This window comes from Scyliorhinus canicula, chromosome 14 (genome assembly GCF_902713615.1).
Source record: "Scyliorhinus canicula chromosome 14, sScyCan1.1, whole genome shotgun sequence".
In the NCBI taxonomy this organism is placed as follows: Eukaryota; Metazoa; Chordata; class Chondrichthyes; order Carcharhiniformes; family Scyliorhinidae; genus Scyliorhinus; species Scyliorhinus canicula.
Genome location: NC_052159.1, coordinates 51,424,054 through 51,449,187, shown reverse-complemented (window position 1 = coordinate 51,449,187; position 25,134 = coordinate 51,424,054). Strand labels below are relative to the sequence as shown.

General features: G+C 49.8%; 1 protein-coding gene across 3 annotated transcripts in view; it reads left to right on the top strand.

Annotated features, from left to right (window-relative positions):
* LOC119977670 (anoctamin-7-like) overlaps positions 1 to 25,134 on the top strand; it is a 159,428-nt gene that overhangs the window by 30,224 nt on the left and 104,070 nt on the right. The window contains exon 1 of one of the 3 annotated variants that reach the window (XM_038818847.1): positions 7,432 to 8,407. The exons of 1 other annotated variant lie outside the window; for it this stretch is intronic. In XM_038818847.1, the coding sequence (XP_038674775.1) occupies positions 8,129 to 8,407 (279 nt within the window). In that variant the 5' untranslated portion in view covers positions 7,432 to 8,128. Of the gene's footprint in view, positions 1 to 7,431; positions 8,408 to 25,134 lie in introns of those variants that run through there. One more of the 3 variants, XM_038818848.1, reaches the window with a different exon arrangement.

Here is a 25,134-nt window from a genome sequence, read left to right as displayed (position 1 = left end):
CTAAACACGCACTTATCCTTATTGTTAGTGAGGTTTTGCGGTTTGGAGGAATTTTCGGAGGTTGGTGTCATGGTCCTGCTGGTCGTGGCCGCAGATGGTGACATTATCGAGATACGGGAAGGTAGCCCGTAATCCGTACTTGTCGACCATTCGGTCCATCTCCCGTTGGAAGACCGAGACCCCATTTGTGACACCGAATGGAACCCTAAGGAAGTGGTAGAGGCGCCCATCTGCCTCGAACGCGGTGTACTTGCGGTAACTCGCGTGGATGGGGAGCTGGTGATAAGTGGACTTAAGGTACACAGTGGATAAGACTTTGTATTTCACGATATCGTTTACCATGGCGGAAATACGGGGGAGAGGATACGCGTCCAGTTGCGTAAACCGGTTGATGGTCTGGCTATAGTCGATGACCATCCGTTTTTTCTCCCCAGTCCGGACCACCAGCACTTAGGCTCGCCAGGGACTGTTGCTGGCCTTGATGACCCCTTCCTTCAACAACCTCTGGACCTCGGACCTGATGAAGGTCCAGTCCTGGGCGCTGTACCGTCTGCTCCGTGTCGCGACGGGCTTGCAATCGGGGGTGAGATTAGCAAACAAGGAGGGGTGGTCCACTTTGAGGGACGCGAGGCTGCAGACAGTGAGGCGGGGTATAGGGCCGCCGAATTGGTAGGTCAAGCTCTGCAGGTTGCACTGGAAGTCCAGTCCTAGGAGTGCCGGTGCGCAAAGGTCAGGGAGGACAAGGAGTTTGTAATTTTTTAAAACCTTCCCTTGGACCATGAGGTCCGCGATGCAGCAGCCGGTAATGCGGATGGAGTGCGAACCTGAGGCTAACCCGATTTTGTGTTTTACAGGATGGACAGGGAGCGCGCAGCGTCTTACCGTGGCAGGGTGAACGAAGCTTTCCGTGCTCCCGGAGTACAGCAGGCAGCCCGTCTCGTGGCCGTTGAGGTGGATCAGCATCATTGTTTTGGCGAGCGTGCGTGACCGTGACTGGTCGAGTTGAATGGACGCGAGCCGTGGAGAAGAACCATCGTCGTAGTTGTCGTCGGCCGAATAGTTGCTGGTAGAACATCGCGTGCCAGTCCAGGATGGTGGTGCCCAGGATCCGCACGTGGAGTCGGGGTCCCAAGGTGGCGGCGCCCAGGACCCGCACGTGGAGTCGGCGCCCCAAGATGGCGGCGCCCAGGACCCGCATGTGGCGTCCGGGGCTCAAGATGGCGGCGCCCGCGGGACCCTCGTGGTTGGTGGGGGCGGGGTTAGCGGTGCCGGTGGGCCGATCAGAGCGGCTGAAAGCGGGGGCAGAGAGGCGCGCAGGCCGGACGCAGGGGTCCGGGGGCGGGGGGGGGGGGGGGGGGGGGGGGGGGGGGGGGGGGGAGAGATTTGCGCGGTGCGTTGGAAGGGCCCGGAGGAGAGGGGGAGGCGTGCAGGCCGGGCGCAGGGGCTCGGGGGCGGCAAGGAGAGAGTTGTGCGGTGCGCTGGGAGGGCCTGGAAGGGCCCGGATGAGAGGGGGAGGCGCGCAGGCGCAGGGGCCCGGGGGCGGGGGGGGAGAGATTGGCGCGGTGCGTCGGAAGGGCCCGGAGGAGGGGGGGAGGCACGCAGGCCGGGCGCAGGGGCCCGGGGGCGGGGGGGAGAGATTGGCGCGGTGCGTCGGAAGGGCCCGGAGGAGGGGGGGAGGCACGCAGGCCGGGCGCAGGGGCCCGGGGGCGGGGGGGAGAGATTGGCGCGGTGTACTGGAAGGGCCCGCAAAGGCCTGGATGGGGGGTCCCCGGTCGCTGCGTGGTACAGCAGCGACCGATTTGGCCTGAGGTGGGTCGGGAACGGCGGATGGCGGTGGGGAGCGTGCCAGGAGGCCCAGGGTGCTGCAGCGTGGCTGGGGACATAGGCGCGGGTGTTTAAATGGGTGACCTCCAGGGAGGTGGAGAGTCCGTGCCTCAGTTAGGCTGAGGTCGTCTTTCTCCAGCATCCGCTGGCGGATAGCGGCAGACTGCATCCCAGCCACGTAAGCATCTCTAATCAGAAGTTCCATGTGCTCCGTGGCTGAAACTTGGAGGCAGGAGCAATTCCTCCCCAGGACAGCGAGGGCCTTTTAAAAATTGTCTAATGACTCACCGGGGAGCTGTTGTCTGGTAGCCACAAGATGTCGGGCGAATACTCTGTTTACCGGTTTAAGAAACTGTCCATTCAGCTTAAGCATGGCCGCATCATAATCTTTTTCCTCCGCAATCATCGTGTAGGCTGCAGTGCCCACGCTGGAGTGGATGATGTGAAGCTTCTGTGCCATGGTGGGGGGGGGGGGCTGTTTGTGGACGCCAGGTATCCATCGAGACATGCCAGCCAATGTTTAAAGATTCTGAAGCGTTCTGAGTTTGCGGGCTGATGCGGAGGCATTCGGGCTTGATCCGGAGCTCCATCTTCAAAATTCTAGCTTATTAAATTGATGAGCCATCAATCGAACGCGAGACGAGTTGCTGTATAAAAGTTAGGCTTTAATAAGCTAGAAGTTAGCCCTGCGGTCGACTACAGTAAATGGACGACCGCCTGGCGTTCTGGGTATTTATACCTCGCTCTGAGGCGGGGTTAACTCAGCCTCTCGACCAATCGGGGAGCCGTCACATGACTGGTCTCAACCAATCGGTCGAGAGGCACATGACCAACCAGGGCCAATATAAGCCAGTGTTCTGCACCAATGGCAGACAGCTATGCAAATCATACCACCACAAACGGTTTGGGCCAGGAGCAGGGTTCACCGTTCCCGCTCCTGTTCGCCCTGGCAATTGAACCCCTGGCAATCGCACTGCGAGACGTGAAAAGTTGGAAGGGCATCCAAAGAGGAAACAGAGAGCACAGAGTCTCACTCTGTGCGGATGACCTCCTCCTCTACATTTCGGAAAGGCCTGAAAGCAATCATGCAGCTCCTGGAAGCGTTCGGAGCCTTTTCAGGCTACAACCTCAACCTGGGCAAGAGAAGGCATTCCCGGTGAACCTGTTCGGGGGAGGGACAGAGCTGGATGGACTACTATTCAAATTAGCCCAAAACAAATTCCGCTACCTGGGGATGCAGATAGCCCATAACTGGACACGGATCCACAAGCGGTCTGCCCAGTCTGGCGGAGGAATTTAAAAAGGACCGACAGAGACGGGACGCACTCCCGTTTTCCTTGGCAGGGAGGGTGTAGACAATTAAGATGAGCGTACTGCCGAGGTTCCTCTTCCTGTTTAGATTCACACCGACCTTCATATCTTCATCCCCGTGGCCTTTTTCCATAAAGTATACAAAATGATCCTGGGGGGGGCGGGGACACTGCAAAGGAGGAAAAATATGTGTGGTCTGGTCCTCCACATCTAGCACAACGACTATGCAGCCACAGCCGAGAGGGTGAGGGGATGGATACAAGAACCCAACACGGAATGAGTGAAGGAGTCCTTCTGCAAGGGAACGACCCTCTAGGCCCTCGCCATGACAGTACTCCCATTCCCCCCCCCCCCCCCCCCCCCCCCCCCCCCAGACAAATACACATCCTGCCCAGTGGTGGTAGTCACACTGAAGACATGGAACCAAATGAGGCAGCATTTCGATTTAACTGGGATGTCCCCCATAGCCCCCAAAACGGGAGGAGGAACATGTGTACGGAAGTTGGTTGGACTCTGGAGCGAAGCACTGAGTAGGGCCAACTCCACCTCCTCCTGTGCTAGGCTAAACCTTATGCAGTTTAAAGTGGTGCACAGAGTTCACCTAACCAGAACCAGAATGAGCAGGTTCTTCCCGTAGATGGAGGATTAATGCGAATGGTGCCAGGGAGGCACAGCCAACATCTTCTGGGCATACCCCAGATTTGTCGGCTTCTGGACAGACTTCTTTGAGACAATATCCAAGGTTGTGGGGTGAGGGTGGAACCATGAGCAAAAGTGGCAGACTTCAGGGTATCGGATCAGCCAGAACTACATATGGGGAAGAGGGCTGATGCCCTGGATTTTGCTTCCTTAATTGCACGCCAGAGAATCCTGCTCGGCTGGTGAACAGTAGCATGACCCACAGCTGCAGAATGGCTGGCAGACCTGTTGGAATTTCTCCACCTGGAGAAGATTAAATACACCATCCGAGGGTCGGACAAGGGCTTCCACAAAGCATGGGGGCCATTTATCAGCCTGTTCCAAGACCTGTTTGAGGCCAATAGTGATTAGGAAGAGAGGGGGGAGGGAGGGGAGGAGGGATGGAGGAAAACAAATAAGGGCACACTCACAATGGAAAGGAGCAGAGGGGGAAGTGGAAAGGAGGGAACCCAAGGGAATCACAGAACGAAATAAGGGGAAAAAGGGAGAGGGGGGGGAACAACAACTAAAAACAGCAACAAAAAGGAGCGGTTCACAGTATGTGACACACAGGGCAGAAGTCAGTACTGAGAGGGAAACTAGACTACCTACGGGGGGAAGGGAGTCGGGGGGGGAGTGAAGACAGATGGGGGAACCACATGTCAAAATCTCTGTAAGTAAGATACAACTTTATATGTAAATACCAGGTACACTGTAGATTGAGTTGTTACTCTGTAAAAACTGGAAAATACCAATAAAAATATATATATTTAAATAATGGAGTTAGCTATTATCTGGGCCTGGCATTGATTTCTGGGCAAAGTGACTGCACATGCACACTTGAAAACTCTCACAGAGTTTCTCTCCCTGGGTAACTAATATTTCATGCCAGGAGGAAAGCTTTCAAGAAAAGGCCATTCTTCTTATATTAATACATGCATCTCGAATTCACCATCGATCACCACAATTGTGACCCCGAAAGAATGAATGGGCTTTTAGTTAAATAGCACCTTTCACGGCCTCAGGGCAAGAGTTAAATATTGGCCAGGCACTAAGGAAAACACCTCTCCTCGTCTTCAAACAGTGTCATGTGATCTTATACCTGAGACAGTAAACAGGGCCTAGGTCTGAATGTCTCATCCACAAGGTGGAACCTTCAACAATGCCTCCCTTGAAAGTGCACTTAAGTGTCAGCCTAGATGATATCTAGTAATTTCTTAAATGTATGTAGCTGTTTTACTATTTTGCTCAGAAGTTCATTCCAAGCGTTGATCACTGCCTGCAAGAAGAACTCCCTCCCAACATTATCTTTTTACCTGATTGAACCAATGTTCTCATATTCTACACCGACTATTTTAATTCAAGTAATATTGTAAGAGCGGGGGGGGGGATTTTCCAGCCCTTCCTATCTGCGGGATCCTCTGGTCCCACCAATGGTGCCCCCCCACCCAGCGCGCTGGGTTCCCTGGTGGCATAACCAGCCAGCGGAGTAAATGGCTGGAAACTGAACTGTGGGAAAAAGCCTTGAAAAGGGTAAATGCATCCTCGTCCTGTGCTAGACTCAGCTTGATTCAGTTCAAGGTAGTCCACAGGGCCCACATGACGGTAGCTGAGATGAGTAGGTTCTTAAAGGAGGTGGAGGTCAGATGTGGGTGGTGTGTGGTGCTGCCAGTTTTACCTGCTATAAATATGGCAATCAATGAGGTTGCCCTTCTTTCTTTGGATATCAATATTATATTGCTCAGAGTTGCCAGGTATCAAATGATACCACCACAAGGTTCAACCGGATATCGATCAAAGAGCCAAACACCAGTTAGTTAGTTCAAGATCAAGGGTACTTTATTTACACACACAATTAATAATGCAACATAGACACTACTAGTTAAACTACACCTATCAACTATGACAACCTGTACTGAACTTCAGGCACCCGGCTTAGGGCAGAGGAACAGTGGCCGTTGTTCGGATCTGTATCTATCGGGTCTGTAGAAGTAACTGCTGCTCAGCTAGGCTCATCCATCTGGTAGCGGGCGTTGAACTTGAACTTGCTTCTGGTGGCGCTGCAATTGGAGGTAGACGTTGCTGGAGTGCCAGGTCCAAGACAGGCCGAACACATTGTGGTCTTTCTCTTTATCCTTGGGGGTTTTTGCGCTCTTTTGGGTGGTCCTTCAGTTTGGACCCCACTAATTGGGTAATTCCTGATCACTGTGTTCGATTTGAACTAATAAAGGGGCGGGTGCCTTGATGGCTGGGCGAGTCCGATATTCAGGCGTTCAGGCCTTCTCCTCTCTGCTGGCCCGAAGATGGACCTTGCTGAGATGGAGGGACTTGGAGCCCCCAAAATCAGGAGTGTGGGTCAGCGATATGGCAGGGTTTCTCAGTCTGGAGAAAATCAAGTTCGCTCTAAGAGGATCAATACAGGGATTGGCCCAGAGATGGCAGCCGTTCATTGATTTCTTTTAACAAAAACTGAACGTCAGCAGTAAGGGGGGAAAGGGAAAAAAGGGAGGGGGGGGGAAATAGGAGGCATGGTAATGTTAAATAAGGACAGGAAATTTAGTATACGGGTAATTGGGGACAGGGCAGGAGAAGTGGGGTACGTGGTTTATTGTTTGTTGTTATTTTAGGGGGTATTTTGTGCGTTGACCTGCGCGGTTGTTTTAGAAATTTCAATATGTTAAATTGTGAAAATTACAAATGCTTCAATAAAATATTTTCGAAAAAAAAAAGTAAATGGCCATTGACTTTGGCAGCACTGGAACATCCCTCCAGAGACCAATGGCGAATTGCCTTTGTCGCCATAAAACCTATCATGGTGGTGGTGGGGGGGAAAACAGGAAATCTCAACCTAAGTATATTATATCCATATAATTTACTATCTTACATCCTGTGGTGGCCTTCCATCTTACAAGACAATGGTTTATACATGTATTGGTCAATTCTGTGTTAAACATGATCTTGTGTGACTCGGAAGTCCTACTCTACATGGCAGTTTTTGTTGTATTTGCTGGAGAGGAAGACGAGGCCAGCTGAACATTTTGTTTCTGCTCCAATGCTACTCTAAACGGTCAGCCTCCAGAGGTCAGAGTCGTATGCAACTGTCTCCCAATTGTCAATGGCAAAATCTGCCATCTTCATATTTTGCTTTCAGGTGTTCTTGAAGCTGGGCTATGGATACCCAGGAGATATCACCTCTGACATGGCCCTCTTCGTGGTGAAAAGACCAAGCATCTCCAGTTATTCCCCATGTCATGGACCCCTGCCCCTGACACCAAAGATCAAACATTTAACTTTTGTCTACGTTGTGTCCAGTGCTCAATGATCTTTTGTGTTCACTGTTGAATTGTCCCCCCGTAAGCAGAACTGGATGTAAATATTCAGGTCTTTTCGGACCAGAGAACTGTACAATTTGATGACTACCTACATTTCATTATTTGGTTATATCCTGTTAGTTTAATTGGTTTGCTGGTTGGACATATTTAGCAATCAAGACGATTAAGGTCACTTCATCAATCGCTATTTCAGCATAATTAATGGATAACATGTGTTTATTTTTCTATCTTATGTCTGTACTTAATCCAACCTGCTTTCTACCTGCCCGCATACTTACTTGGTCCAAATCACTACAGACCTTGAGCTGTGGGTGTTGCCCTTTCCTGCTTGGCATAATCAGCAAACTTGACCATTTTGGACTTAGTATTTGAGTGGGTCATTTATGTAACTGAGAAACAACAATGGTCCCAATTTGAGTGGGTCATTTATGTAACTGAGAAACAACAATGGTCCCAAATCTAAGCCCCCCGCCCCGCCGTCCACTCCCCCAGCTATGTAATTCAAAACTCAATTCACCCCAACCCTTCTTTTCAAGTAAGTGTTGCTTCTGTTCATTCAGCCAGTTTACTGATTCCCAGGTGTGCCCCATAGGTGTTTTACCAGGTAGTAAGTACACCTGAGCAGAAGTGTTTTTCTCTCCTCAGTAGCCAATAGAAGGATGAGGCTGAATCAAGCAGGAAGTGGGGGGAAAAGGAACAAACAAAACAATTAGTCCAAAGAATAGTTTCTGGTGTCCCCCCACAAAAGAGTTGCAACCCTCTTTCAATTTAAAAGGAGTGGGAGAGCAGTGGGAATTCAATTTGGATGTATGCGTTTGAGAGCGAATTGTTAAGTTTGAGATAACCCCTTACAGTGCATAGGCAGAGAATTGCACCGGGGAGTTGCTGTGGTGCAAATACAGGGCAGTCCAGTGAGAGCTGACACTCTGCTCACAATCTTATTCTACGCTGAATTTCTCGAGGCACCAACAGCACGGACGAAAATGACAGAAAACATCCCCGTTATCGACTATGTATTATTCTATGAGTTTGAGGCTACAAAGTTTGACCCTTATGCCAAGCAGAGGATGGACTATCTGAAAGAGGTGCAGGACACCGGGCTCCATTTAGAATTCAACATAACCAAAGAGGAATGGAATCAGGAAGCGGAGACGAGGCAGAAAGTAGTCGGAGACAAGTATCGAATTATTAAAATCTATGCTCCCTTTGAGCTGTTGAGCGAAACAGCGGAGAGGCTGAAATTGAAAATGCCTTTGACTGAGGTAAGGTTATACTGATCTTTAGTGCGTTAAAAAGTTGTCGTAAGGGACTGGATGTTCCGATAAACCCATCTCTCAATTTAACATTTTTCAATAACTAGAACCATGTTACAGTTGATTATTAATTGTTAGAAATATTTATCCTGTGAAAGAAACTTACTCTTGTTATGCAGTATGCCAGGGTGTCTGAGGCTTGCTTGTTTTTAAATTTTGAGTTGCAATGTGTTTTTTTTTGTTTTATTGCAAATATCCATATATCGAAGGCATTCTGTATTTCACACCGTGTTTCGAATGGGCGAGAAACGACTACTCGAAGCTGGTCAGAAATTGGAGCGACCGATTAAATTGCAGGTGGAAAACACGAAGCAACCGTGGATACTGGAAATCCGAAAATGCTGGAAATGTTTGGCCGACCAGGCAGCATCTGTGGAGAGGGCAACAAAGTTTATGTTCTAGGTCATGACCTTTTTACCTTTTACCAGAATTGATAAATTATCTGAAAGGTTGGGTTTTTTTGTCCATCAAACTTTCAATGTATATACTCTTTGTGGGGAATCTTGATCTCTCAACTGAATCACATCCTTTCTGTGCAGAAGGCGGCCATTTGGCCTGTTGATTTGGGACTGACCCTTTGAAAGAGTGCCCTATCCCCGTTACCCCACCCAACCTTTGGACACCGAGTCACGTCTCAGTTGGCAGTGCCCACCTCGTGTCACAAGTGCCTTGTCGGGGCTTGCGCACAGCAGTGCAGCACTTTAGAGGTGCCATCTCTTGGATGAGAGATTAAACTTGAGTCCTGCCTGTTAGGGTGACTACAAGAAGATCTCGTGGCACTATTTTGAAGAGCAGAGGAGTTACTGATGTCGGGCAATTTTTCCTTCAATCACCAACACAAAGCCAGATTACTTAGTTATTGTCACATTGCTGTTTGTAAGATTTTGCTGTTCACAAATTGGCTTGTTTCCTACATTGTAACATTGCACTTCAAAACCACTTAATTTGCTGTAAAGGACTTTGAGACATCCAGTATTTGTGGAAAAGCACCTTTTATTACATTCAAATCAGCACTGGGATCTATTCCCAATATCAAGTTAGGCAATGAGTTAATTCAATTAATTCCTTAATTAACCAGGAGGCACCTGCAAACCAACCTTTTGTGATTCATGGCCATGAAAGTTGGGACAATTTAAGTCCTGATATGTTGGGGAGTTTGGGAAAATATCAGATGGGGAGTGGTGAGGCAGGAGAGTTTTGAAAATGATCATGGGAATTTTAAAAATCAAGTTGGTGCTTAAGCCAAGTTAATGTTGGTTAGTGGTGATGGGCAGCAGAGGAACGAGGGTAGAAGATGGGAGGCTGGCCTGGAGTACATTGCAATAGTCAAATCTAGAGGGACCATTGGCAAGGGTGTGGAATTAACAGCAGATGAGCTGAGGCAGGGACAAACTCGGGCACTATTAGTGTTGGAAATCAGTCGGTGGAATGCTCATCTCGAGATCAAATATGGCATTTTAAGATTGCAAACGGACTGAATGATTTAATTGATTGTATGGAGTCAGTAGCTAAGGAATGAAATTTGCAGGACCGACTGGACGATGGCTTCAGCCTTCCCAATATTTAGTTACAAGCAGACATTTCTGCTCATCCAATACTCAAATGTTGTCGGACGTGCAGACTGGTAATTTTGAAATGGTGGATGAATTGAGACATGCGTCAAACGGAGTGGTATCCGCTTGTGTATTTTCAGAACAATGTCGCTGGGGTTAGCATGTTGATTGAAAAACGGGGGTAGGGGCCGAGGATCATTTGGGGTTTCTAGAGGTAATGATATGGGAAGGGAAACCTTTTCAGGTTATTTCATAACTATGATTACAATGATGAGAATAAAAATAGGCAAATGCAGTCCTACCCAACTAGACAATGGTGGAAAGGCATTGGAGGAGAATGGTGTGGCCAGTCATGTCAAAGGCTGCAGAGAACGAAGAATGACAGTTTACTTTTGTCATAGTTACATAGGATGTCATGTCATTTGTAACTTGTGCGGGGCAGAAATGGGATTTGAAAGACTAAAACATGTGAGTTCTGGGAAAGTTGGGAAAGGATTTGGAGGTGACAAATGTCCAAAGAGGAAAGTGTTGGAGATGAGGCAGGATGGTAAGGTCAGATATTTTTTCTGGTGCAGTGTGTTGAGTGGTGAAGATTTTGAGGACCGAGGACCATTTTAAATAACAACTAACCTTGGTCAGTAAGTGGAAATGGGGTCGAGCGAGGAGGATGTGCTTCTCCTAGATGTGTGCGCTCATAGTGCATGAGGGGAGATGGGAGAGTAACTCAAAATGCATGAGGGCCTGGGCGATCTTTTTTTAATGGAAGTTTGGTCTGGTGGGCAAGGGGGGGGAGGTAAGTAAGGGAAGCTGATTAGATGGTCTTAATCTTTGTAGCAAAGAAATCCATTGCAGTGTTAGTATCTGGCATATCCAGGGTTAATATGGGACTGGGAAACTACCACCATAGTTTGATGTAAAGTGACGCTTGATTTGAGACTAGGATCAGTTATGGACTGGAGAGAAACTGGCAAATATGGTGTAGGCTCATCACTTGGGTTGTACCCTTTTTTGTGTTTGTGCCCAAATATGTTCACACTTACGCTAACACAAGATTCTGAATCTCTGAGATGTAATGAACATACAACATCCATGAGCTCTGGAAACTTGTTTGAGGTGGGGAAGAGGGGGTTAAGAAGGCAGTTTGTGTCTTTTGATTTCCATTATACTCCAATTTCTCATTCTTCCTTTAAATCATTATCTCACACTCGTGTTGGGATCCTTCCCTTTCTGTTGAGCAGTCTATACCTCCCTGACACTATCCATTTTTGTTAACCTCCTGTTGCTATCAGCAAATCTTTGAGTTTCTGTTGATGATCTGGTGATTAGAAACTCAACAGGTGCTTAATTGTGGCTGATAACATACAAATGAGGATAATTTAGCACTGACATGCTGCTATTCTGAATGAGGAGGTGTGAAGTTTCAACTGAGTTGTATTGAGGCAGGTTCCGCTGTCAGTAAATCTCTGCATAGAAGAAACAACTTGTGGGAATTCAGAAGCAAAATATGGGGGGTGCTGGAAATATGAAATAAAAGCAAAGTGCTGGAGGCAGGTCAGGTTGTGTCAGTGAAGAAAAAGGTAACATTTCCAGTCTATGATCTTTCACTAGAACACAGATGCTGCCTGCCCTGAATGTTCTGAGTGCTTTTTTTTTTAAAGTTTCTATTACCTGTGCGAGATAGTGGTGCTCTAGCAGTTTTTGGTTGACTGTCACATGTTTCTTTGTGTTTAATTTTCATACGTAGCAAGGTTGTATAGTGGCACATGATAAATCAATGTAGTCTACTGCACGTATTTACAAAATTTCTATCGGGGGTGGTTGGCCTCCTTATATATTTTTTTAATAAACAATTTTAATGAAGTATTTTTGGCATTACAAACAGCAACGGTATAAAAAAAGTGTACAAAGAATAATAAACATAGTGCAATCACTGACTCCCAACCAGCCGAATTAACCCCCCTATTCTACGCTCTTCACCCACTGACAATTAATTACCCGCGAAGAAGTTGATGAATGGTTGCCACCTCCGGGCGAACCCTAGCAGTGACCCTCTTAAGGCGAACTTAATCTTCTGTAGTCTGAGAAAGCTAGTCATGTCAGTTAGCCAGGTCTCCGACTTCGGGGGCTTTCAGTCCCTCCAAGCTAGCAGCATCCGTCTCCAGGCTACCAGGGAAGCAAAGGCCAGAACATCTGCCTTTTTCTCCCCCTGGACTCCCGGGTCCTCCAGCACCCCAAAAATCACCACTCCTGGACTGCTTGCCACCCTTACTTTCAATACTCTGGACATGACATCCGCAAACCCCTGCCAATATCCCCTAAGTTTTGGACACGCCCAGAACACATGGACATGGTTCGCTGGTCCTCCCGTACATTTTACACACCTGTCCTCCACGCCAAAGAATCTACTCTTGAATTGGATCAAGCTGAGCCTGGCGCAAGTCACGGTCGCGTTAACTCTGCTCAAGGTGTCCGCTCAAAAGCCATCCTCCATCTCACCACCCAGCTCCTCCTCCTCACCTACGCTTCAGCTCCTTGGTTTGTGTCTCCTCTGCCCCCATGAGCTCTTTGTAGATGTCCCGAGACGCTCCCCTCTCCCACCCATCCCCTAGACACAGTACCCTATCCTGGAACTCCCTTAATGGCAGGAGTGGGAAGGATGGTACCTGCCTGTGCAGAAAGTCCCACACCTGTAAAATATCTAAATTTGTTCCCCCTTGCCAACGCAAACTTTTCCTCCAGTGCCCTCAAGCTAGGGAAACTCCCCTTGGAAAAAAAAAGTCCCCCATCATCTCAATTCCCACCCTTCGCCATACTCTGAACCCCCCCAATCAAAGCTCCTTAGGGACCAAACCAATGCTCCCACTGCACCAGCGTGCTTCCTCCACTGACCCCAAATTCTCGGGGCGACCACCACCACTACGGGGCTGGTGGAGCACATTGCTGGCGGTAATGGCTGTTATCAATGCCCCCAGACTGGTGCCCCTACACAAGGCTGCCTCCATACACTGTCAAACTGACCCTGCCCCCACCACCCACTTCCTTATCGTGGCTATGTTCGCCGGCCAGTAATAATTACTAAAATAATTAGGCAGCGCAAGCCCCCCCCCCCGATTCCGCTCGAGCATCACCACCTTCACTCGCGGGGACTTACCCGCCCTTACAAAGCCCAGGATGATTTTTATTAACCCTCTTGAAAAAGGACTGTGGAATGAAAATCGGGAGAAACTGAAATACAAAAAGAAATCTCGGCAGGGCCGACGTTTTGACTGTCTGCACTCTCAGCTAACGACAGTGGAAGCACATTCCATCTCCGAAACTCACCCCTCATCTGTTCAACCAACCGGGACCAAGTTCAACTTGTGTAATCGGTCCCAGTCGCACGCTACCTGTATCCCTGAATACCTGAAACAGTCCCCTACTAATCTGAACAGCTGACCCTCCTGACCCCTCACCTGGACTACAAACCTCTCCACTGTCATATTCAGTTTATACCCCCGAAACCGGCCGAATTCCCCCCAACTTGCCATAATTTTGCCCATCCCTGCCCCTGGATCTGATGCGTATAAGTGCAGGTCTCTTCCCCCCACCCCCCCCCGGAACCAGCCACTTGAAGCTCTCTAAGCAGTTGCCAGTGGCTCTATAGCTAGCGCAAACAGCAGTGGGGAGAGGGCACCCGTGTCTTGTCCCCCGGTACAGTCTAAAATAGCCCAAGGTCGTCCTATTCGTCCTTGCACTAGTCTCCGGGGCCTGGTACAACAGCCTGACCCAGTCAATAAAGCCCCTACCGAACCCAAATCATCCCAGCACCTCCCATAGATCGTCCCACTCCACCCGGTCGAACGCCTTCTCCGGATCCATTGTCACCACTACCTCAACCTCCCTACCTTCCGGAGGCATCATGATCACATTGAGCAGTGTTCTTACATTGGCTGCCAACTGCCTACCCTTGACAAACCCTTTCTGATCCTCCATAATCATATTCGGCACACAATCTTCAATCCTGGAGGCCAAAATCGCCCTTTATGACCCACATAGCTCTGGGTTCTTGTCCCGCTTCAATATCGATGAAATAGTGGCCTGTGACATTGTTGGGGGCAGCATCCCTCTGTCCCTTGCCTCATTGAAAACGTTAACCAGCAACGGTCCTAAAATCCCTGGGAACTTTTTCTAAAACTCCACTGGGTATCCCTCCGCCCCGGGGCTTTACCTGACTGCATTGCCTTTAAGCCCTCAACGGTTTAGCCCAGCTGACTCCCCTACCAAGTTCCCCCTCCCCATCAACCACCCTCTCTATTTCCCTGGCCGCCTCCCTCTTCCTAAGCTGCTGTACCAGCATTCTGCTGGCCTTCTCCCCATGCTCCTAAGATGCCCCCCTCGCCTTTCTAAACTGCTCCACTGCCTTATCTGTGGACAACACTCCGAACTCGGCCTGCAGCTTCTGACACTCCCTTAAGAGCTCCACCCCCGGGGTCGCCGCATACCTCCTGTCTATCTGTAAGATTTCCTTAACCAAGTTGGTCCGTCTCTGCTCTATGCGTCCTGTCCCTATGCCGCGGATCGAAATCAGCTGCCATCTCACCACTGCCTTCAGCGCTTCCCAGACCACTGCTGCTGAGATTTCCCCTGTGTCATTAACCTGCAGGTAACCCTGCATGCAATTCCTCAGCCTCCCGCACACCGCTTCATCCGCCAACAACCCCACATCCAACCTCCATTGTGGGCACTGGAAGCTCTCCTCACGAACCTGCAGTTCCACCAAGTGTGGGGCATGCTCTGAAATAGTGATGGCCGAATATCCCGTGTCCACCACCTGTTAGCAAATCCCTGCTCAAAATGAAAAAGTCTATCCGGGAGTAAACCTTTATGAACATGCGAATAGAAAGAAAACTCCTTCCCTGTTGGCTGCCTAAACCTCCATGGGTTGACTCGTTTTGACTCTCCCCATCTGCGCCATGAACCCAATCTGTTCCCTTGCCATTGCTGGCACCCTCCCCGTTTTCAAACATGACCGATCCAGGCCAAGGTTGATGACTTGACTCCCATAACCAGCTTTTGCGAGTCCAGGTCAGGTATCTTCCCCAGCAACCTCTCTTTAAATTCCACGTCATCCCAATTTGCCATGTACACATCAACTAAGACCACATTCCTCCCCTCCAGCTTGCCACTAACCATGACATAATGCCCCCCAGCTTACCACTAACCATGACATAATGCCCCACCCCCCCCCCCCCAACCGAGACTATATTACCTACCTGAAATTGCACCCGTTCGTTGATCAAAATCGGCACCCCTCTAGTCTTGGTGTCCAGCCCCGAATGAAAGACCCGACAGACCCAACCCTTCCTTAACCTGACTTGATCCGCCACTTTTAGGTGCGTCTCCTGCAACATCCCCATGTCCGTCTTCAGAGCCCTCAAGTGCACAAACACACGTGCCCTCTTGACCGACCTATTGAACCTCCTAGCATTCCAGGTGATCAGCCTGGTTGAGGGGCACTGTGTTTTCTCTCTCCTCTTCCCCCCCCCCCCCCCACCCTCCGCCGCCTCCAATCAGCCAGTCCATGCGCCACTCCTCCATCAGCCCGCTTCCTGGCAACCCCCATCATCGACCTCCTCTCTGTCCCAAAAGTCCCTCCCTCATCAGCAGAGTAACTCTCAACCCCCCCCCCCCAACAACAACACTTTAAAACTAACCCTGCCATAGATTAATCATATGCACACCCCCCCCCCCCCCCCCCACTTTGCTTCGATGGATGAGCTCACCCAGCTAGCATGGTGACCCTCGCCTCCGGTGCCAAGAAGTCTCCCACCTATTGTTCCCACACTCTCCATCCACCCCCCCGCCCATCGAAACCGGCACCAGACAATCACCCAATTAACATTCATGGGTAGCATGGTGGTTAGCATAAATGCTTCACCGCTCCAGGGTCCCAGGTTCAGTTCCCGGTTGGGTCACTGTCTGTACGGAGTCTGCACGTCCTCCCTGTGTGTGCGTGGGTTTCCTCCGGGTGCTCCGGTTTCCTCCCACAGTCCAAAGATGTGCAGGTTAGGTGGATTGGCCATGCTAAATTGCCCATAGTGTCCTAAAAGTAAGGTTAAGGGGGGGGGGGGGGGTTGTTGAGATACGGGTATAGGGTGGATACGTGGGTTTGAGTAGGGTGATCATTGCTCTGCACAACATCGAGGGCCGAAGGGCCTATTCTGTGCTGTACTGTTCTATCTATCTAACATAAGAGACAACCCAGAAAGAAAAACAGAGAAAACCTCCCAATACTGTAAATCAAAGTAATACAAAGTAAAAAGCCTCACCAAAACACCTAAAACTAGAAGAAACCGAATAACTTTTACTTCCCCCTTCCTCAACCAAACTCAAATACAGAAGAAAAACGAAAATAAGAACATATGCACATCACTCAAAAAACGTTTGCAACTTCAAACAAAAAGTTCTTAGTTCAGCACCAGCCCTTTCCTTTTTGCAAAGTCCATCGCATCTTCAGGCAACTCAAAATAATGGTGCTGGTCCTTATGCGTAACCCAAAGATGCGCCGGGTATAACGGTCCAAATTTCACCTGCTTCTTGAACAGGATCGCCTGAACCTGGTTAAAGCCTGCCCTCCTTCTGGCCACTTCCACGCTCAGATCCTGGTAGACACGCAAAATAATGTTCTCCCATTTGCAGCTCCTAGTACGCTTGGCCCACTGGAGAACATACTCTTTCTCCAAAAACCCCGTGGAACCGGCCCACCATCGCCCTTGGGGGGGGGGGCCCACGGCTTCCTTGCCAGCGCTCTGTACGCCCTGTTCACCTCCCAAAGGTTGGGGAAAAGTCCCCTCCCCAGAAGCTTCTGAAACATACTCTCAACAAATGCACCAGCATCCGACCCCTCAGCCCCCTCCGCGACAGTTCTTAAGTTCTGCCGGTGAGCTCTATTCTCCAGATCTTCTGCCTTCTCCGGCAGCCTCTTTTGCTGATTCTTCAGCATCCCAACCTCCAGCTCAACCACCGTTTCGTGCTCCTCCTGGTCCGCCAGCACTTTCTCCAGCTTCTGGATCATCCAATCCTGGGCATCCAGCCGATCGATTCCTTTATCGGATCAAGACAGTCCTGTTTCTGCCTAGCGAAGCCCCCCTGAATGACCTGCATCAACTTCTCCATTGATGGTTGGACCACCACAGCTGGGGTCCAAACATCGGCCAGATTGCCTTCTGCCACAGCCTCCACCTAGCCCTTGCTTGTCTTATTATTTCTCCCTTTTCGATGCGGGGTTCTTCGTTCCATACACTACTGTGAGGAACCAGTGCCAAATTGACTTTGCCTTCAAATCCAGCACGCAAAAATGTCCGGGGGGGGGGGGGGGGGGGGGGAGAAAGGTCCAAAAGTCCAGCCAGAGCGGGAGCCACCAAATACGCGACCTACTCCCTCATAGTCACCACCAGAGGTCCAGCCACTTTTTCAACCCTCCCCTCTTCCGTTTCATTGGTGCTTATGGTCTCTGTGTGGGGGAGGGGGGTTCCCCCGGGTCCCCATCCCCTCCCTTCTCCTCTTCTCTGCTCTATTGGCTGTTGGCTGCAAACAGGTTCTGGAACAGGTTAGAGAATGGCTTCCACATCTTGTGGAATCCCTCATCTGACCTCCAGATGGCAAATTTGATTTTCTCCATTTTATATAAATTCTGACGGGTCGGCCAGCCAGTCTGCAGCTTTAGGTGGTGCCTCTAATCGCCAGCCGAACAGGATTCTCCGGTTGATTAAGGAGGCAAGGGCGTCGGCCCACCTCCCCCATAAAGAGTGATGGTTGGTCTGATACCCTGAAGACTGTCACTTTTGGGCACTGCGCTACCCTCACCCACACAGCCTTGGACATTGTCTTGAAGAAGGCTGTCCAGAAGTTGACCAGCCTGGGGCAACCCAGAACATGGGGGTGTGGTTGATTGCGCCTCCCTAGAAACATTCACATTTGTCCTTCACCTCTGAGAAGAACCTGCTCATTCGGGTTCTGGTTAGGTGCGCTCTGTATACCACCTTTTGCTGCCTTGCACATGTGGAGATGGAGTTGACCCTGTTCAGTGCTTCCCTCCAGAATCCCCATCCTATTTCAATCCCAAGCTCTTCCCATTTTTCTCTTGTCTCGTCCAGTGGGGAGCGTGCCTTTCCCAACAGTCGCCCGTACGGTTTCCCAAACCCCCGAGTCACCCTCGTCCAATTGTTGCTGTAATAATGAGTGGCCTGGTGTGTGGGTATGCCGTGTTTCCTGACTGAGGAAGTTTTTTTGACTTGCATGTGTGATAACTGGTTCCCCCTGGTCAGTTGAAGCCTCTCTACTTTCTTCTAGCTTTGTCAGTCTAATGTCTAGAAGTCATTCGCTGTCGGTGTTGCCTTCCCCTTCCCCCGGTCCTGCCTCCATGTTTTAAAGGTGGAGCCCATTGTGGCTGGTGCAAACCTGTGATTGTGCAGATGGGCACCATAGTGGTCATTTGGTCAGACCAAAGAGTTGACTTAGCTGGTTCTCCGTCCGCAGCATGGCTATTACCCACTTGGCTTGTTGAGTGCTTGACTGGTGGGGATGTGAGCGCTGCTGTAGACATGGCCCAGGGGACATCCCTCTGCAGGAACTCTCCTCCATTCGTACCAATTCTATTTCTGGCTCATTTTCCCATTCCCTCGCTCTTTCTGCCGAGGCTGCCCATTGCAGGTATGGGAGGGCCAGGCCTCCCTGGTAGGGGGAATTCTTTACTTCCTCTAGCAGACTTGTCAATAATAATAATAGTCTTTATTGTCACAAGTAGGCTTGCGTTAACACTGCAATGAAGTTACTGTGAAAATCCCCAAGTCGCCACATTCTGGCACCTGCTCGGGGACACTGAGGGAGAATTCAGATGTCCGATTCGCCTAAAGCACATCTTTTGGGACTTGTGGGAGGAAACCGGGAGAATGTGCAGACTCTGCACAGACAGTGCCCCAAGCCGGGAATCGAATCTGGGACCCTGGCGCTGTGAAGCAATAATGCTAAACACTGTGCTACCGTGCTGCCATCTGTGTACCATTTTTCATTTTTCTATTTGTGGATCAGTGTTCTGAGGTAGCGCAATTTGGGTCCCATTTGAATGGTGTCCCTCCCCCTCTCCCTTGAGGGTTCATCGGGAAGATTTCACTTTTGCTCAAGTTGAGTTAGTAGCCCGAGTGAAGGCTCCAAACTCTTTCAGGAGCACCATGATCTCTTCCATGCTGCTTTGGGGGTCTGCGACGTAGAGGAGCATGTCATCCGCATAAAATGACACTGTGTTCTCTGACTCCCGTCTAGATCCCCTTCCAGTTTCTCGCTGCTCTGTGCGATCACTCGTTGCTCAATTGCCAGTGAGAATACAAGCTGAGACAGCGAGCATCACTGCCTTGTGCCCCTGTGCAGCTGGAAGTATTTAAAGCTGGTGGTGTTCGTCTGCACACTTGCCATGGGAACGCTGTACAGAAATTTTGCCCGTGCCATGAACCCTGTCCAGAGCCCAAACTGCCCAGTACCTCGGGGAGGTGCTTCTAGCCTACTCTGTCAAAGGCCTTTTCTGTGTCCAGGGAGATGATCACCCAAGGTTCTCTCCCTGGATGTGGTCATTATCATGTTTAGCAGGTGCCTGATGTTAGCTGCCTACCCTTATCAGAGCCCATCTGTTCCTCTGCGTGCACCTCTGGTACGCAGTTCTCCAGTCACCTGGCTAGGATTGTTGGCCAGACTTCCACATATGGCAGCGTCCGCTCGGTGTCTTTTTTTTTTGCTCCTTCTCCCTGTGTACTGGGCGGATGTTGTGGTTGAGGAAAGTTTTATACTCCACTGGTAGAGTCAATGGTGGATTCATGGACCAGAAGTGGTTGAGAAGGAAGGAGCTGCTGGAGCAAGAACCTCTTTGTGCGACACAGAGGAAGATGGCGGAGGGTAAACGGTCGACTCTACCAGCCTAATGGTCAATAGAACAGCTGGTTGACTTCCTCAACAAGTTTAGCCAGCAGCAGAGGGAAGCCAAAGAGGACCTGGTCAAGGTGGTGGAACCTCCTAAAGGTGGGGATCGATCTGCTGGTGAAAAGGCTGGAGACCCAAAGCCAGGCGATCCAGAAAGTGTTGGGGGAGCTTTGGTGTGGGCATCGATCTGCGGAAATCATGGATTTGCACCGCGGGCCTGAGATGCAGAGTTTCAAGGGTGGCGGTGGGTGGGGATCGAGCGGTTTGGGGACCTGGGCGGGGGCAGCTTCTCGAGTTGAGAAATTTTAGCTGCTCAGCGGAAATGGGTTCTGGTACTTCCAGGGGTTCCGGTACTTCCAGGTGTGGGTTATGTGAGGAAGCAGGTGCCTTCCTTTCCCGACCTGCCTCCTCCAGATGCAGGATACGGTGGTATCAAAGCAGGAGTTGGGGAGTGTAAGGTATCCGAAATTTACAGGGAGTTAATGGACTGGGAGGGAGCCTGGATTAAGTGGGAGGAGGAACTGGAGGGGGGAGAGGTGGGGGGAATGGAGGCTGGACTGTGGGAGGAGGCTTTGGTCAGGGTAAACTCATCTTCCCTGTGGGTTAGACTTAGTCTTATTCAATTCAAGGTAGTGCATAGGGCGTATATGACAGTGGCCAGGATGAGCAGGTACATTTAAGGGGGTGGAGGGCAGGTGTGGGTGGTGCGTGGGGAGGCATGCAAACCATGTTGACATGTTTTTGGCATGTACAAAGCTGGAGGGGTTCTGGCAGGTGTTCGTGGAAGTAATGTCCGAGTTGCTGAAGGCGATAGTGGCCCCAAGTCCATAAGTGGCGATGTTCCGACTGTCGCAAGACATGGGAGTCCGGGGCGGCAAAAGAGGCTGATGTCTTTGCTTTTGCCTCCCTGGTAGCCCAGAGATTAATCTTGTTGGAGTTGAGGGACTCTGGGCTGGGAGTGTGGGTGAGTGACCTGGCGGAGTTCCTTCAATGGAAAAGTTTTCGAGTTCGCCTTGAGAGGGTCAGTGGTTGCGTTTGCCTGGAGGTGGAAGGCGTTTATCGACTTCAAGGACAGTTAAGATGTCAGCAGGGGAGGTATAAAGGGCTTAATGGGGAGGCAGGATGGGTGGAGGGGAACGGTGGGGAGTGTGTTGGGGGAGGTGGGGTGTGTGGTGGTTGGTTTGTTGAGGTTCCCTCTTTGTTCTCGTTCTGGTTGTGTTCAATGTATATACAAAATGCCTTGATTAAAAAATATTTATTAAAAAGATTTTTGGCCAGCATTTCTGCACCTACATTGAGCAGAGAGATGGGTCTGTAGGACCCGCATTCTGCCAGACTTTTTCTTGGGTGTCAGTGGGATTGAGGCTTGTGCTCACGTGCCCCTCGCCAGCGAGTGTGAACATCTTCTGGTGCGGGGCCAGTGCCGGCGCAAATAATTGTATAGAAGTTTGCGAGGAATCGTTTTGGTCGCCTACTTCCTCAGCTGGTGAGTCAGCAGGCGGCTGACTTTGTCGTGTATTCGGAGAAGGTCCACTGTGTCAGGTGGAGTTGGTGTACTGCTGTCCTCATGGAGAGCAGGTCAAAAGTCCATTTTGCAGCTTTTTCCTCTCTGTCAGAAGCTTTCTGGTTAGGGCTGTGGTGTATCGTCGGTCTAACTCCAGTATGACGTCCAAAAGCTGTTGCCTAGCCGCCCTTTCGTCCCTATCTCTCCATGCTTTATAGGCAATAACCTGATCCCTGACCTCAGCATTTAGTGCCTCCCAGAATGTGGAAGGCGAAATCTCCCCATTCTGGTTATTGCTAATCTACCAGCCTATTGAAGTGTTGGCTAGTGTGGACTTGAGAGATGAACAGACACTTCCAACACTGATGAAGGTTCAACTCAGTTTTATTAACTAACTTCTAACTAACACGCGATGACTGTGGGTCTAAATGATGCTAACTTAAACGAGAGACCTAAGCCTAGTCAGAACCAGTTGATTCTCTCGGCACGTGGTGTGAGCCGGTGCTGGGCTGGATGAGTTCTTGTTCTACTGAGAGGCAGCACCCAGAACGAGCAGGAACCGTGGTGCCCTCTGCCTTTTATAGTGTGTATTCTAACTGGTGATTGGCTGCGGTGTTTGTACATGTTGATTGGTCCCTGTGTGTGTGTCTGCGCCATGATATACTGGTGTATATTATGACACCTATGGCGTGTGATATTTTCTCCAAGGGGGAGGAGCAGCTTGTCGGCAAGGAGGGCAGTGTCGAACCTCCCATGGGGGGGGGGGGGGGGGGGGGGGTGGCACGTGGCACGTGTGGGAGTGCTGAGCACTCCCAATCATCCATGCATGTAGTGTGGAGCGGGTTTGGAGATTAGTATTCTGCTTTTAGTATCCCTGGAAGCATCATTTTCCCCACTGCAAGGAAGTCTATGCGTATATATACCTTGTGTACTTGAAGGAGAACTCCTTCTTCTCCTCCCCCGGGTTTGTGTGTGTAATCTTCCATGGGTCCGCTGCTCCATAAATGTGCTGGGTTCTTTCACCATGTTAGAGGTTTTCCTTGTTTTGGGGTTTACCTGTCTTGTACACAGTTCCAAGTCTCTCCTCTTTCTTCCATACTTTCCATTCCATATGTTTCTTATGTTTTTGAACTGGCCACCTTCTCAGTCTTGTCTAATATACGTTCAGCAATCAGAAACTCACCATCGTCTGTATTCATAGAACATAGAACGATACAGCGCAGTACAGGCCCTTCGGCCCTCGATGTTGCACCAACATGGAAAAAATCTAAAGGCCATCTAACCTACACTATGCCCTTATCATCCATATGCTTATCCAATAAATTTTTAAATGCCCTCAATGTTGGCATGTTCACTACTGTTGCAGGTAGGGCATTCCACGGCCTCACCACTCTTTGCGTAAAAAACCCACCTCTGACCTCTGTCCTATATCTATTACCCCTCAATTTAAGGCTATGTCCCCTCGTGCTAGCCACCTCCATCCGCGGGAGAAGGCTCTCGCTGTCCACCCTATCTAACCCTCTGATCATTTTGTATGCCTCTATTAAGTCACCTCTTAACCTTCTTCTCTCTAACGAAAACAACCTCAAGTCCATCAGCCTTTCCTCATAAGATTTTCCCTCCATACCAGGCAACATCCTGGTAAATCTCCTCTGCACCCGTTCCAAAGCTTCCACGTCCTTCCTATAATGAGGCGACCAGAACTGTACGCAATACTCCAAATGCGGCCGTACTAGAGTTTTGTACAACTGCAACATGACCTCATGGCTCCGGAACTCAATCCCTCTACCAATAAAGGCCAACACACCATAGGCCTTCTTCACAACCCTATCAACCTGGGTGGCAACTTTCAGGGATCTATGTACATGGACACCGAGATCCCTCTGCTCATCCACACTACCAAGAATTTTACCATTAGCCAAATATTCCGCATTTCTGTTATTCTTTCCAAAGTGAATCACCTCACACTTCTCCACATTAAACTCCATTTGCCACCTCTCAGCCCAGCTCTGCAGCCTATCTATGTCCCTCTGTAACCTGCAACATCCTTCCGCACTGTCTACAACTCCACCGACTTTAGTGTCGTCTGCAAATTTACTCACCCATCCTTCTGCGCCCTCCTCTAGGTCATTTATAAAAATGACAAACAGCAACGGCCCCAGAACAGATCCTTGTGGTACGCCACTCGTAACTGAACTCCATTCTGAACATTTCCCATCAACCACCACTCTCTGTCTTCTTTCAACTAGCCAATTTCTGATCCACATCTCTAAATCACCCTCAATCCCCAGCCTCCGTATTTTCTGCAATAGACGACCGTGGGGAACCTTATCAAACGCTTTACTGAAATCCATATACACCACATCAACTGCTCTACCCTCGTCTACCTGTTCAGTCACCTTCTCAAAGAACTCGATAAGGTTTGTGAGGCATGACCTACCCTTCACAAAACCATGCTGACTGTCCCTAATCATATTATTCCTATCTAGATGATTATAAATCGTATCTTTTATAATCCTCTCCAAGACTTTACCCACCACAGACGTTAGGCTCACCGGCCTATAGTTACCGGGGTTATCTCTACTCCCCTTCTTGAACAAAGGGACCACATTTGCTATCCTCCAGTCCTCTGGCACTATTCCTGTAGCCAATGATGACCTAAAAATCAAAGCCAAAGGCTCAGCAATCTCTTCCCTGGCTTCCCAGAGAATCCTAGGATAAATCCCATCCGGCCCCGGGGACTTATCTATTTTCACCTTGTCCAGAATTGCCTGGTGATTTGCTTGCAGTTGAAGTTGAGGTCTGTATCTGTTCTACTACCTGTGTACTTCAGTGGTATACTGCTCTACAGTCCAGGAATTGGGCATGGGGGCAGATATTTTAACACCTTTCATGCCTTTGATTTCTCTTTTTTGCCTCTTTTTTTTCCTCCCCTAAGCAATTTACAGGTCATTCTGTTTGGAATTTCTCCCTCTCACCTTCCTCTTCCTTTGTTCTGTTCTTTCCTTAAAAAACACATGCTGGGCTTCGAGCCACCAGAAGCAAGAAATTGCGATCGGACGCAGAATTGTGTTAAAATGAAAAGAAATCTGTTTTGCGGCCCCAACACTGATTCCGATGCCATGTCTGGTCCTTCGCTGGAGGTGATCTCTAGGTCTCTGCCCTTCAGTACCGTCATTTGCAGGGATTTTAATATAATTAATGGCTTGGATACTTCACTTTCCACCCATTCATGATGTTCCACCCCTCTTGTTTCGTGGGCACAAATTGATGCAAGTGGGGCCTGGTCGCCATGACTGCAGAGGGGAGTGGGAAGCTACAAAAACTCCTCTAAAAAGCCTCAGTGTCGAGCTTTCTGGGGCGGGGTCACTGCCAGGGGTAGGGCAGCGTGGTAGCACAGTTGCTTCACAGCTCCAGGGTCCCAGGTTTGACTCCCCACTGGGTCACTGTCTGTGCGGAGTCTGCATGTTCTCCCCGTGTCTGCATGAGTTTCCTCTGGGTGGATTGGCCATGCTCCATTGCCCTTTGTGTCCACAAAAGGTTAAGTGGGGTTACTGGGTTGTGGGAATAGGGTGGAGGTGTGGGCTTGTCTTGGGTGCTCTTTCCAAGGGCTGGTGCAGACTCAATGGGCTGAATGGCCTCCTTCTGCACTGTAAATCCTATGAGTCTAT